The sequence below is a fragment of the Plectropomus leopardus genome, chromosome 7, assembly GCF_026936395.1.
Source record: "Plectropomus leopardus strain MGB_pleo_1.0 chromosome 7, ASM2693639v1, whole genome shotgun sequence".
Classification (NCBI taxonomy): domain Eukaryota; kingdom Metazoa; phylum Chordata; class Actinopteri; order Perciformes; family Serranidae; genus Plectropomus; species Plectropomus leopardus.
In genome coordinates, this window is record NC_142182.1 from 29,927,747 (window position 1) to 29,941,935 (window position 14,189).

Consider the following 14,189-nt stretch of genomic DNA (forward strand, 5'->3'; position numbering starts at 1 on the left):
TTTGGTGCGATCACTTTTTGGACGATTTTTCCCTGTGCTATAGTATGTCTTTTTTTGGCAAACTATATTTTCGTCTAAATCTCTAAAAATATTGACTTTTTGGGCAGATTTTTCAACAGGCTATACTATAAACGGCCTCACATTGCTGTTCTATGACTTTTTTCGGCATTTGGAGCCATCACTTTTTGGACCATTTTTCCCTGTGCTTTTGTATGTCTGTTTTCGGCAGACTGTACTTTGGTCTAAATCTCTCAAAATGTTGACTTTTTGGGCAGATTTTTCAACAGGCTACACTATAAACCGTCTCAAAATTATGTACTATGACTTTTTTCAGCATTTGGAGCCATCACTTTTTGGACCATTTTTCCCTGTGCTATAGTATGTCTTTTTTAGGCAGACTGTACTTTGGTCTAAATCTTTCAAAATATTGTCTTTTTGGAAATATTTTTCAACAGGCTATACCATAAACGGCCTCACCATGCTATTCTTTGACTTTTTTCGGCATATGGAGCCATCTTATTTTTGGCAATTTTTGCCTGTGCTATAGTATGTCTTTTTTCGGCAAACTGTATTTTGGTCTAAATCTCTCAAAATATTGACTTTTTGGGCAGATTTTTCAACAGGCTATAGTATAAACAGCCTCAACATGATGTTCTATGACTTGTTTCGGCATTTGGAGCGATCACTTTTTGGACCATTTTTCCCTGTGCAATAGTATGTCTTTTTTCGGCAAACTATATTTTCGTCTAAATCTTTCAAAATATTGATTTTTGGAAAGATTTTTCAACAGGCTATACTATAAGCGGTCTCAAAATTATGTAATTTGACTTGTTTCTGCATTTGGAGCCATCACTTTTTGGACCATTTTTGCCTGTGCTATAGAATGTTATTTCAGCAAACTATACTTTGGTCTAAATCGCTCAAAATATTGACTTTTTGAACAGTGTTTTCAACAGGCTATACTATAAACGGCCTCAACATGCAGTTCTACGCCTTTTTTGGGTATTTGGAGAGATCAAGTTTTTGACCATTTTCACCTGTGCTTTAGTATGTCTTTTTTCATCATATTATGCTTTGGTTTAAAACGCTCCAGATATTGACATTTTGGAGAGTTTTTTTAAAAGGCTATTATATAAACGATTTCAACATGCTCTTCTATGACTTTTTTCAGCTTTTGGAGCGATCACTTTTTTAACCTTTTTTCAAACAACAAAAACAGTACTATGACTTTTTTATGATTTTTAGTCGACATATTTTAATATGATTCTTTTATGATTTTGGATGACATATTGTACTCAAGTTTTTTGTCATGATTTCTGAAAACATACAATGTTATGGCAATTTTTCAAGATTCATGAAAAATGCCATTTTGGAGGACATGCTATAACACTGCTATGACACTATATTATGACTTTAATTACTTTCTATGGTATGCTGTGCTTTGACTTTTTTAACTGAAACTTAACTGGAATACTATACTTTAAAAAAACCAAAAAGTTTAGCATAAATGACTTCTGTTCTTTTTTTATTCTACAGACTGATGATAAGGGAGTCTTCAGTACAGACTTGTCTCAGGAATATCAGTTGGCAGCCTCTACGTTTGGTCTCAGTCGTGAAGCCATATGGAAACTGTCCCAGCAGGCCATAGACTGTATCTTTGCACCAGATACTGTGAAACAGCAGCTCAAACAGAAGTGGACTTACATACAGCCTCAGGTATTCAAGTGACCTGTTCAGTGGAACTGATAGCCAATCATATACCTCAGTCTTCAGTTTTAAAAGTGTTTTCATTAACATTTTACAAGTCTCTGTGTAATTCATGACATCAACTAAAAGGGAATACTTAAAATCATGTGAAAATTATTGAAATAACTGATATTAAATGACACCCATTTCGAGCAAGTGCAAGTGTGTTATTTTCGGCTGATATGGAGAACAGATTTTTTAAAAAGACTTTGCTAAAGATTAAAAAAAAAAAACTCAAAGGATATCAAGTCTTTTGGGTTCTCTCCAGTATTTGCAAGTGTCCATCCAAGATTATCCAAAGTTGTTGGATTTTGAGATCATACTGATCCTACTTTTCGCCCACACACAAAGTCCTGTCAACATCTATTTACAATCACGGCCTCTTTCCAAATTTTCCACGTTTGTCCTTGTTTTTCTTAAATTTGCTGTGTGGCATTTCTTTCTTTTTTAGTTTTCCGTGCTCTGGAGTCCCATTGCTTGCTTTGGCGTCCGCATCCAACTTCCTCTTCTTGTCACTGTCAGAGTAGGACATTGTTACAAACATGTTTCTACAACAGCCATAAAACCACACTTTAACCAAAGATCCTTAATGTCAGTTCACCTCTTGATGCTGACGATGGCTGTGTTCCCTGCTTTCTTCAACACCTGGTCCCATTCCTCATCATCTCCACGGATTCTGTACCTGTAGATACAGAGGCAATTATTACTTATAGAGTAAATATAGCCCTTTAATTCAAAATGCTACACACAAATAATGACCAAGGCCACTCCACCAAAACCTCATACTCACTCCTCCATGTCCATTTCTTTCACTTTCTCCACGTCCTGCTTGTGTCTCTCCTCAAACTCCTTAGCTGCTTCATTCTGTAGGGAACAGATTTTTTTTTTCTTGAAAAAATATCATCAATTTGAATGGATGTTACGATTTTTTCCTTAAAGTGGAAAAGTATTTTTTGCCTTAACATGTCATTATTACATCGTGCAATCAGCATTTACTTCATAATTATACCGTCGGCATTACGAGTGTTAAAAAAAGTTGTCTGTTTCCACTTTACCTGGAAATATAATTAACACATTAACTGTTAGGTCTATAAAAATGGCAGAATTGTATAAAACAAGGTAACACTGTAATTTGCCAGGGATCAGGATGACATCTTTAAATTACTATTTTATCCTGACAAACAGATTCAGAAATATTTAATTTACAATTAATGACATAGTCACACATTAGCCAATGCAACGCAGGTGAGTGACCATCCCCTGCGAAATGATGTTTGTGCTTCGTTAGCATTTCATGAAAGTGATAGGGTGACGGATATTCGCCAGTGTTAACTTTGCCAGTGTGTGACCGAGCCCTAAAGCAACTCATTCTCACCTATGAAGCTGAAACCAGCAATTTCTTTTTGCATTTTTCTTGATAAATGACTTTAACAATAAACTGACCATCTAAATTGTTGATCACATACCAGATCGTCATTCAGGCTTCTGACAGTCGGCTCCATGGAGACGTCTTTAGTGGTTGCCATCTGTGCCTCAATAGCCTTTTCTTGGATGCTGGTGAAGACCTAGGATAGTTACATTTAGGGCATTAATGTTGTTGCAATAGTCTTAAAGGCAGCTTTTATTGCATTTTCTTTATGTCATGTTTTTCAAATGAATGATGACTGGAGAAGACTGAACTTACTTGCACAAATTTACGGATCAGACGGTTGAAGAGTCCCATGAGCTGCGAGCTTGGGAGTTCAATTTCTTTTTCTAGCTGTTCTACTGACTTGTGCTGTAACCCTATACCCAGCAGTAACGCCTAGAAAAGAACAAAATCATCAGTTATCACATGAAAGTTGATACTTCAGGACGAAGAAACAACCAAGACCATAACCAGTGGGCAAACTTACACACTGCGCGGCTGAGAGAGATACATCACCAAGCTGCTTGACGAAATACATGCGAGCTACTGTTGGGATCAGGTCCATGATGAGGTGGTAGTCCACCATGCTCCTCGAATACAACTCCAGACGTTTGAGGTCGTAAGGGCTGAAATGGAATGCCAGCTCGGAGCTAGTGAGAGCTGCGAAGGTCAAAGACAAGTCAGATCGTGCCTGTGAGACGCAGAGTAAATCGGATCAGGTTAGTCAGTAGAAAAGTCTTACTGCTCGTCGTCTCCTTGGACATCTTGTTCTGCAGGATGCTGAGTGACAGGCTCGGATGGAAGCGGCTGAACTGGTAGGAGAGGAGGGACAGGAAGCGCCGGCGGAAATCTGTGGAAAACAGAAACAACTGTTCAGTCAGACTTAAGTCAAAAAAAAGAAAAAAACAGATCTTGAGTACAGGAAAAGTCACGGAGCTTCACCTTTCCAGAAGGCAGACAGCCACTGGCTCTGCTCTGAGGCTTCATCTGTGTTCAACTCCTTCAGCATTACGCAAGAGTGCTCACCTGTCAGGTCATTCTAGAGAAAAACACACACAGCAATAATTACTGCATGTGACAATGGCACGATGTACAGAAACAATCAAAAAAATGTGTTTTTTTAATATACTTACAGGGGTTTGTCTTAAATAGACTGGAGTATAACCTGCTTTCTTCCAGAACCTGTCGGGTAGAAAAGAGTTTTTCTAAATCTGCAGAAATATAACAACCCGTCATTTCCTTCTCCATATTCAAGAAAACTCACTTGAGCAGCTTTGCGGTAAGGCCATAGGAAACTCCTAAATAGTCGAGTCTCTCTGCTCTCCTCTCGCTCAGCTTCAGCAGCAGAGGAGGGAGCTCCTTCCGAGGAGTGATCACCTCCTCCAGCAGACTGACAGCCTGGACAACAAGAGACAACGACAGGGCTCCTGTCACACAGGTGTCTTTAATCTGCCTGATCTATTCTCTAAATTGTATTGTTACACAGGTTACGCTTCATATGAGTAACTGTCTTTCAAAAGTAGCTGAATTCATTTAATGGTATTACCTCACTGCTGACGGAGGTGATCTCATTGTGGTTTGAGTGTGTGCTCTCATCTATGGTGGGAAACTTGCCCTCATAATACATCTGCAGCAGCTGGAGAGCTCTCGAGCCGTAGCCCATCTGGTGGACAGATTGAAAACCAGTCACCTACAATACATCAAGATTAATTTTAAAAAATGGAAAAACATGCTCAGACCATTGCAAGATCTTACTCCTTGGTAGTCTGGGTTGACAGCTATTCGCACCACTCTGCCTCCAGAGAGGCTGCCAAACTCTGGGTCTTGGAACTACAAGGAAAAGAGCGGAGGATTTTATGTTTGCACTACAGAAACATGAGCTCTTATGATTTTGTCAATGCTTTGTGACCAGTGTGTACCTGTTCTGACACCGTCCAGGGAATGAGGTCACCAGAGGCCTTCTTTCCTCTGGACAGACTGTTTAGGATGGACTGTCGAGATATTTCTCCCTCCAGACAAACCTGAGGAAACAAACAAAAAAAACATACGGTAAGGCAAGTCAGACATACCAAAAGAAAATAAAGACAAAATCAGAAATATCTGGGGCAAAAAAATGATGGGATAGTATGTCATTAAAAAAAGTCATACTATAGTCAGAAAAAGAAAGCAAGAGCACCATGGTGAAGTATGTCATAAAAATGTCATAGTATAGTATGCCATAAAAATAGTAATGGGATGCTATGTCACAAAAGATGTCATGAAAAATGATATTATATTGTAAGCCAAAAAAGTCACTGTATAGTAGGTCTTAAAAAATGACAAAAAACAGTCATAGTATAGTCATGAAAAAAATACAGTATAGTATGTCATAAAACCATAGTTTAAGTCATAAAAATGTCCAAAACAAAAATAATAGTAAAGTATGTCAACAAAAATGTCCAAAATAAGGTAACAGTATAGCATGTCATAATGTTAATAAATGTCAGAATGTCCAATGTCATAATGAGGTCACAGTAAAGTATTTTTTTAAAAATCCCCAAAAGTCACAGTATGGTATGTCATGAAAATGTCCAAACAATGTCACAGTATAGTATGTCATAAAAAGATCCAAAAAAGTAAAAGAATAGTCCTTAAAAAATTCTGTAGTAAAGTATGTCATTAAAAATATGATAGTATAGTATGTCATAAAAAAGTCCCCAAAAAATCAGAATATAGTATGTCATAAAACTATCCAAAAAAAGTCATAGTCATGTTATAAAAAAGTAAAGTAAGGTATGTCATAAAAAATCCTAATATAGTATGTCATAAATGTCAAAGTAAAGTATGTTGTAAAAAAATGTTATAGTATAGCATGTCCTAATAAAATGACAAAAAAGATTCAGTCGTACGGCATGTCAGAAAAATGTCCAAATAATCATAGTATTTCATTAAAAATGTCATATGTCATAAAGTTTTTAAAAAATGTCATGATATACTATGTCATAAAATCTAAAAAAAAACTTGTTCTAAAAAGTCATAATATAGCATGCCATTAAAATGCCCAAAGGAGTCATAGAAAACTGTCATGAAAAACAGTAAAGTAAAAAGTAAAAATGAAAAGTAAAAATGTCACAAAAAAGTTATAGCACGGTATGTCATAAAGGATTTTTTTTAAGTTATTGCGTCATGAAAAATGGTATAATAAAAATGTTCAAAAAAGTCATAGAATGTCATAATAATATTCATAATGTCATAGTATAGTATTTAAAAAATGGATGTTATAGTATGTCATAAAATATCACAGTATAGTATGCTGTAGTATAAAATGACAAAAAAATAAAGTCATAGTGTAGTGTGCGATACAAAATGTCATAGAAAAGTGTGTCATAAAAGTCTTAGTATATCATAAAAACGTAAAAAAAAAAAAAACTTTTTAAAAAAGAAAGTCATAGCATACTCCATCATAAAACTACCATAGAATAGTATGTCGTAACAATGTCCAAGAAAAGTCATAGTATATCATGTCAAAAAATATCCAAGAGTCACAGTATCATACAAATTTCCCCAAAAATCATAGTATAGTACGTCATAAAAAATGTCCAAACAGCACAAAGTAGTATTCCTTTAAAAATGACAAAAAATAGTCATAGTACATCTGGATATATAAATGTCCCAAAAAGTCATAGTAGAGATTCCATTTTTAAAAAATCAAAAATCATAAAAATATCATATGTCATAACAGTGTCCAAGAAAACCCATACTATAGTACAACAGAAAATTTTCCAAAAAAAAAAAAAACAACAGTAAAGTGTGTCATAGAAAATTTCCCAAAAAAGTCTTACTTTAGTATGTCATAAAAAATCTCATGGTAAAGTATGTAATAAAAATGTCCAAAAATCAGAAAAGAGTATGCCATAAAAAAATATGACTAAAAAGTGTGTCATAAAAAATGTCATAATATGCAATAAAAAACACATTTAAAAAATCAGATGCATGGGATAGCCATGGCTACTGTGGCCATTAAAAAAACATAAATGAGAGCGTTTCATCAGTGGCGTCTGACCTGCACCACAGCGAGGACCTCAGGCAGTGCGTTCTGTGTGGGAGGAACAGGTGGAAGCAGACAGAAGAGGTGATGGGCAGGAGCATCAGACAACATCTGCAGGTCATTTGGAGAATTCTGCATCCCAAAGGAAACATTTAAGTCAGTGAGTGAACACAAGAATGACAACAGTGTGTGTCGGAAACTGTGAAAAAAAGCTGTTACAAGAAAACAAACTATCAATATCACCTTGTAGTGCGATGCCACGTAGAGGGCCATCAGCCTCTGCAGGAAGGCCTCGGATGCTTTGTGGTAACAGAACAGCGTGTCTCTGTTCACATAATATCTGGACAGCGTGGGTTAAGGACAAATGCAGAAGGAACTGCGACTTGTTTTGCTCATGTTTTGTATCATGTTTGTACAAATTTGAAATTTATATTATTTTATTTTACATTGTATGCGTGTTAAATTTTAGATGTATTTTCTGTCTTAATATTTTTTTTATTGTTTACTTGGTGTTTTTCCTCTTTGTATAAAGACATACTCTACATAACCAGAGGATACTTAAAGTCTTTTTAGCTGTTTCAAGGATACAGGTCACAAGTCTGTGGAAGTGGGCAGCCAGAAATGAGCCTTGGTATGTTCAGGCAGTCCAGACAGAGCAGGTCATTCAGCCACTTCTCTACAGCGTCCCCCGGAGCATACCGGATGGACTCGTGGAGAGAGACCTCGTGGAGAGAGCGAGCTGTGAACAAAGACAGATTAAAATGTCAGTTGGCTGATTTCCCTCTCCAGCAGTTTGCTTGCAGACTGAGCGCTGTGATTAGAGGTGAGACCAGCTAGTCCAGCTCCCACACCAGCACTGGTTCTTTCCCTGCCAGAGAGCTGACGTTCCACATCTCTCTGTGTGTCTCACACTCACACTCACACACACACACATTCACACACACAGGGTAAGCGACAGAGATTTGTACCTGCTGCCAGCCTCTCTGTGTTGCTGCTTCGGTTCTCTGCCGACATGCTCTGCTGACTGTCTGCACTCTGCTGCCTCAACTGCTGAATCAGTTTTAGGGAAAGAGAGCGACCGGTGCCTTCATACCTGCAGAGACGAAAGAAGACATCGGTCTGAAATGTAAATGGCTGGAGCTGAAGAGATAAGGCGATTTATTAATGGACAGAAATATTAACTATTTCTATATTTATTCTTCTTAATCACTTGTTGCAGCTTCTCAAGTTAAATTTCCTTTATTTTCTCTTGTACTTGACTGAATATCTTTTTTGTTTTGGGCAAACAAAACAAATAATTTTAGTAGGTAAAATTGGTTTGGGAAAGAAATTGTGATTTTTCATGAATTTCTGAAAATTTACATAGCAAACAATTAATTGAGAATGATAATGAAAATAATCACTTCTTGCAGCCCAAAGAAAAATATCTCATTATTAGCGCTTCTGCTTCAAAATAGCAAAATAAAAATCTGCATTACTCCTGCTAATTGAATTGTTTACAAAGGTATTTTCCTAAAAACAAAACAAAAGCAATGCATAGTCAAAAATGAATCCCTCTTAATCATCAATTCTAACTCACTAGAAGTGTCTGGCAGTGCGTTTATTTGCAGAGATTCATCCCTCTGCCTGCATTTCTAATTTTCTTCTTTTTTTTTTTACATGTGTTTGTGATGTTACCGGGTACAGCGCACAGGTGAGGTTGGATCTTTACAAAAACGTAGCTCTGACATAGCACGGAAAAAAATACAAATACAGCCAGGCGAAACGCAGAAAAAGTGTATCCACTTTCACTGGTGATCCTGTTTACTGACGGTAACCATCAGGTCCTGCACAATGCACCACTAAATCCAAAATATTCAAAACAGTTTCTCAAAATAACCTTGTGCACAATGTTATTTAGACACAAGTAGTGTGACATTTTATTATGTGAATATCATCCAGCTTTGTCACTGACCCGTTGATGGTGGAGGCCATGAAAACCAGATACGGCCCCAGCAGGTTCTTCACCAGAGGAAGAGGGATGGCTGCGGCCTCGTCAATGACCAGCAGTTCAGCCTGGCCGAGCTTCACCGCGTCACCCGGGTGGATGTACTGTCGGTCACATGAACGGGGAGGTTAGATCTGAGTATCCATGTGTTCTGAGAGGTGTCCAATTTCTCTTTGCCCTCAGTCACTTCCCCTCGGGAATCTCTGCTGCCATGATAAGCGCCGTTCCAATTGAGATATTTTGGATTTGAATATTTTTAGAAGTGAGTAAACTTGAAAAGTGCTATATAAATAAAGATTTTTTTTAATTATTATTATTATTATTATATAGATTTACTTGACTATTAGCAGACGGTTGCTCGTTGATATTTACGTCTACTGTTGTTCTGTTCAGACTGTGCGATTTCTTTATTCCGAACATTATCTGTAAATCCACAGGGAAAATAGCTGTTATGCAAGATATCATAAACCTGTAAAAAATAACATCCATGAGAGTCATGATACAGGTCACATTAAGAAATGATTGAATCAGAAACTGATGCAGCTAATTACCAAGCCACTGGGGTGTATTAAAAACCATCTGCAGAGGACGCCTTCAGCTCACAGAGAGGCCTCTGCAGGTTTTACTTTACTTATATGTATTTCTGATCATTTGTAAAAAGTGGTGTAGAGCAACTCCTGCAACTGGTGGTCGATCTGTGTTAGTTGGGCTGAACGTCACTGAGGGCAGGCGTGTTTTATTTCAACCCCCCGCCCGCTTTTCCTCGGTTCTCTAAGTGGCCTCCGTGCGATGTCCGCTGTTCCGTTTGTCACTTTCTATTGTAAATAACAGGAAACGGAGGTTTAATCTTGTTTACCTGAATCGTCTGCCGGTGCTCTTTGAAGATGTTCACGCGCACCACGGCTTTGTTGAAGTCTGGATTCAAAGACTGGATGATTTCATAGTCGAGGTGCTCCTAAAAAAGCAAAACCAGAGATATGAAGTGATGACAGCATGAGCAGACTGTCGCTGACACAGAGCAGGCTCTCAGGCGGCGTACCTGATACTGCAGAGCATCAAAGCCTTTGAAGATGAACTCAAACATGGTGTGGAGGTTGTCCGGGCTCGGGGAGGTGACAAAGATATTGGAGTAGCTGTAAAGAATGACAGGCAATCATTAGCAAAAATGTAAGACTGAACTGATGTATTTATATGATATCATATAACTAATCTGTACCCAAAAGCCACAGCTCCAGCGACGGCCAGGCCCATTGCTGCAGACTTGCCTCGACCGCGGGCGGCGGTCAGAGCCACGGTGCTCCGCAGAGTCTTCTCTGAGATCGCCTCGATGAACTTCAGCACTCCTTTAGCCTGGAGGACAAAACAAAACTCGAAACCTTACATTTACAAAGACTGATATTAAGGAGAAATTTCTCTGAAACACTGTCCTGAGTATATTCCATCAGCAGTTACACCGGATAAATGTGTGAAGGGGCTCGTCAGTGAGAGCTTCTGACCTGATCCATGGTCCTGCAGCGATCCACCAACACGCCCACAGGCTGAGTGTCCTGAAGGGACTCTTTCAGATCCTTCAGCTCCTGTTCTCGTGGAGATAAGCCGTCCTCCTGACGGGGATGAGACAGCTGGTCAGAAATCAGGGGTCATACAGCACACAAGCAAGCCAGCTTCTCAAACAGCTGCCACACAGTGCTTCGTAGAAGTGAGAAAAAAAACGTGAGAGCCCGGGGCAATTATTTACAAAAAATAATTATTTTGTACTTTTTCACCCTCCTTTTCTAACCTGTGATACTTAAGTAGCTTCAGCATCTGTTTATTGAGATTGATGTATAGGTTTTATAAGGACCTTCTTTTGATTTTTTTGTTTTTGTTTATTGCACGTAGCTGTGAGGCTTGTTTCCTTTTATTTGTTTTGTTTTTAGATTTTCAAAATAAAGATTCACTCAATTGAATTCGATTCGTTTTCTGAACAGCCGATCGTTGCTACTCTAAAGCAGTTACCTGCGTCTTTGGGGGAACGGGCTTGATGTTGGCCATGTGGCTGGAGATCGGCAGGATGTTGAGTTGATCATCAATGACAACACAGTTTTTGCAGGACGCAAGCGACAGAATGAACCTATAAACAGTGAAACAAAGTGTATAAAAATTGCAAAATTGTCTTTTCATTGACTAAAAATGCTCAACGCTCCATGAAAGACAGACGCTCTTACCTCTCATTGAATCTTCCCACCACATCCTGATGAGCCTCGGTCCGGTATCGTGAGTGCACGTCCTGGATTAAAAAGAGCGACAATGATCCCAAAGTCAAGCGAACAGACTCTGACGCGTGCGGAGACAAACGGGTTACAGACGTACCATAGTCATAGTGTAGAGCTGCTTGAGAGAGTTCATCGTCCTCAGCAGAATCACCACTAAACCTCCTCCTTCTACAGTCTCAACTGTTCTCGCTAACAGGTTAGGAGTGAGCATTTCAAAATCCTGCGGCACAGAAACAAAAGCTCGAGTGTATCTGCTACATCACGTCTTTTTTTTTTAATATATTTTGGAGGCACTGGTGTGCAGCCAAAGAGGAGAAACTCACTTGCAAGACACACATGCCGTAGGTGTTTCCCAGGATCTTGTGTGTCTCGTTGTAGTAGCAGTATCTGATGTTGGTTGCAGCGACGAAGAGTTCAAACGGGTCGTCCTGATTCAAATTCAACGTGCCGGTTTTGATCTTCTTCTGCAGCTGTTTCATGCGCTTCTTCCGATTGCTGTTTGAGACATTTAAGACAAATCAAAACTTCTTTTTTGATCTGAAAAATGGCTAACAAATACATCTCTCAGAAGAGTTTACACTGATCCAGCGGATCCTAAAATGTACAGATAATGTACAAAGCAAAAAATAATATGCTACCTAACTTTATCTCGAGGCTGTTTGACCGTTTGAAACCTGGTTGACGTGATTGCTGGCTCTGTGTTATGATGACGTTCAAAAGATGTTTGAACCCTGAGCAAATTGGTTTGATTTATTTAGAAAAAAATTCAAGAAATTAGCAGATTTAGAGAATAATTTTTGAAAATCTTGGTGAAAAAAAGGCAAAAGAAGAAACTATAGTTACGGTGATCATAATTACTTATTTAAATTCATGTAACAGAATTATTATGTGTTGCTAATTTTGGGTCAGTTCCTCTTGAGTTACGCACTGTCTACTTCCCATGTTTTTTTTTAAGAAAACCAGCAGATTTGCTCAGGTTTTCAAGTGTTAAAATTAGAAAACACCCGTGTAAACTGAGGGAAATATATATGTCCAGAAAAGATGTGTTGTGAAAAACATAAAGAGTAGATGTACATCTGCCCGAGGGGTTAACTCATCTCATGGTTGTGACAATGAATTTTAACTGTGTAGTTTACACAGAGGAAAGAGCTTAAAAACAGAGGTATGATTATTATTGTGTATGGTGTGTTTTTGAATTTTGGTATAGTTTCTCCTTTTTGTTGTTGTTTCTGTTGTGTTGTTTGTTTGTTTTTTTGTTCTTATGAGAATATGTGAAGTGAAAAACATAAGCTTAAGCTTCATCCTACACCTTTTTGTTCTTTATGCTTTGATTTTTATTTTGATGCCTTTTTGTTCGATGTTTTTTATCATGCACATTCCTTATGGGAAATTGCTAAAAAGGGCTGAAATAAATTACCATTATTAATTAAAATTACTCTGCTGTGTAGCACAGGAGGAATTGAGAATGACAGGGTTTTTATTACTGTGCAGTTACTGATCTACATACAAAGACATAAACAATATACTTTTCTGTAAAATGACCTAAAATGAAGAGGAACCTTTGTTGTGGCAGAATGTGTTTGTCGGGCCTGGGATAGAAGGCAGAATATGATGTTTGGTGACTGTGCAGAAAGATAACATGTATTTTTGGAGTGATATTATTATAATATTGCAATATTGTAATGCGGCCAGTAAAACCACGAAGATTGGGCATATGTCTCTGTGCATGACACTTTAAAAAAAAAAAGAAATCAGTGAAAGCACACTCACCTGCTGAAGCCCAAGTCTTTCTTGTAGCACCACAGCACAGAGGGTCTCGCTCTGACTGCAGCTTTAGACAGCATGTGATGCAGAATGACAACCTGGATCAGACGCAAGTTTCATTGCTTTTAATATCAAATGTAAGAAGAATTGTATTGTATAAAATGAAAGTAGTGCATTTTTCTGGGGTTACTGGCTGTGAAGGAGTACCTGATCTCTCCCTCGATCTCCCACCACCACAAATATGGTCCGATGCTGCAGAGCGACTCCATTCTCGATCTGGACTCGGATCCGGTTGTCGACCTTCTTGCGGACTGTCGCCATCGTCTTATTGCAGCTGAGAGAGTTCAGAAAACAAGCAAACTTTAGATACAATGCGACATAAGCGGTGCAGTAACACACACAAAATGTTGTCAAAGTGAGGCAGGACTGACTGCAGCTAACATGCAGCCAAAACAAACGCGTTACAGCAAACTAAGATCTAGCGCAGGATGCAGAAACGTTGAACTAAAGCGTCGTTTTGAACATTCGGCGTTTTAAAGTACCTTCTGATGAGCACAAACTGTTTTTTTGTTCAGTCTTCACGTAGTTGCAGCAAGTCGAGAGCTGAATTTACATGCTAAATATCATGCTGTTGATACACTCACGTGGAGACATCCGTTCATGGAGGACCCCCGGGTGTGACGTCAAAACTGCGCGACGTTGCGTCTCAACGTGCTTAGCCCCGAATTTAGCCTGCCAGGGTGAGTTGTTTTTCTGCGGTTAACTTGATAGTCGGTCAGTCGTTTAAGTTACTGTTAAAGCAAGAGTATCAATAAGTAAAGTGGTAATAAATGATCAAATGGGAATGTTTTGCTGTTTCCTTATTCCGATGTGACACTGGCTCAAATGTTTAAGGATTTAAACTGATTGGATGGTCAAAGAAAGCACATTTGTAACCATGGTTTGGGGGAAATTGTGATTGCCACTTTACAGTATTTCTAATATCTTATAGAAAGACTATCT

At 38.4% G+C, this 14,189-nt stretch overlaps 2 protein-coding genes across 3 annotated transcripts in view; one reads left to right on the forward strand and one right to left on the reverse strand.

The window, feature by feature from the left end:
- The window catches only part of mapda (N6-Methyl-AMP deaminase), a 28,994-nt gene extending 27,092 nt beyond the window's left edge, over nt 1–1,902 (forward strand). Inside the window, exon 10 of the mRNA XM_088080433.1 lies at nt 1,537–1,902. Coding sequence (XP_087936559.1) covers nt 1,537–1,728 — 192 coding nt within the window. The 3' untranslated portion in view covers nt 1,729–1,902. The remainder of the gene's footprint in view (nt 1–1,536) is intronic.
- On the reverse strand, nt 1,229–13,978 carry nat10 (N-acetyltransferase 10). Of its 2 annotated transcripts, none has more exons than XM_042496745.2 (29): nt 13,832–13,978; nt 13,395–13,521; nt 13,194–13,285; nt 11,747–11,918; nt 11,521–11,643; nt 11,376–11,437; nt 11,167–11,281; nt 10,665–10,772; nt 10,385–10,518; nt 10,208–10,301; nt 10,025–10,123; nt 9,136–9,272; nt 8,150–8,274; nt 7,770–7,920; nt 7,425–7,521; nt 7,197–7,313; nt 5,074–5,175; nt 4,910–4,984; nt 4,701–4,817; nt 4,419–4,552; nt 4,288–4,336; nt 4,097–4,193; nt 3,897–4,004; nt 3,642–3,814; nt 3,431–3,550; nt 3,213–3,311; nt 2,537–2,610; nt 2,348–2,428; nt 1,229–2,261 (listed from the first exon to the last, which is right to left on the reverse strand). In XM_042496745.2, the coding sequence occupies exons 2-29, from the start codon at nt 13,506–13,508 to the stop codon at nt 2,120–2,122; spliced, it is 3,111 nt and encodes a 1,036-aa protein (XP_042352679.1). In that variant the 5' UTR covers nt 13,509–13,521; nt 13,832–13,978; the 3' UTR covers nt 1,229–2,119. The 2 variants fall into 2 exon arrangements, with proteins under 2 accessions (XP_042352679.1, XP_042352678.1); XM_042496744.2 differs by having other exon boundaries at nt 13,730–13,888.
- Nucleotides 13,979–14,189: the final 211 nt, after the last annotated feature.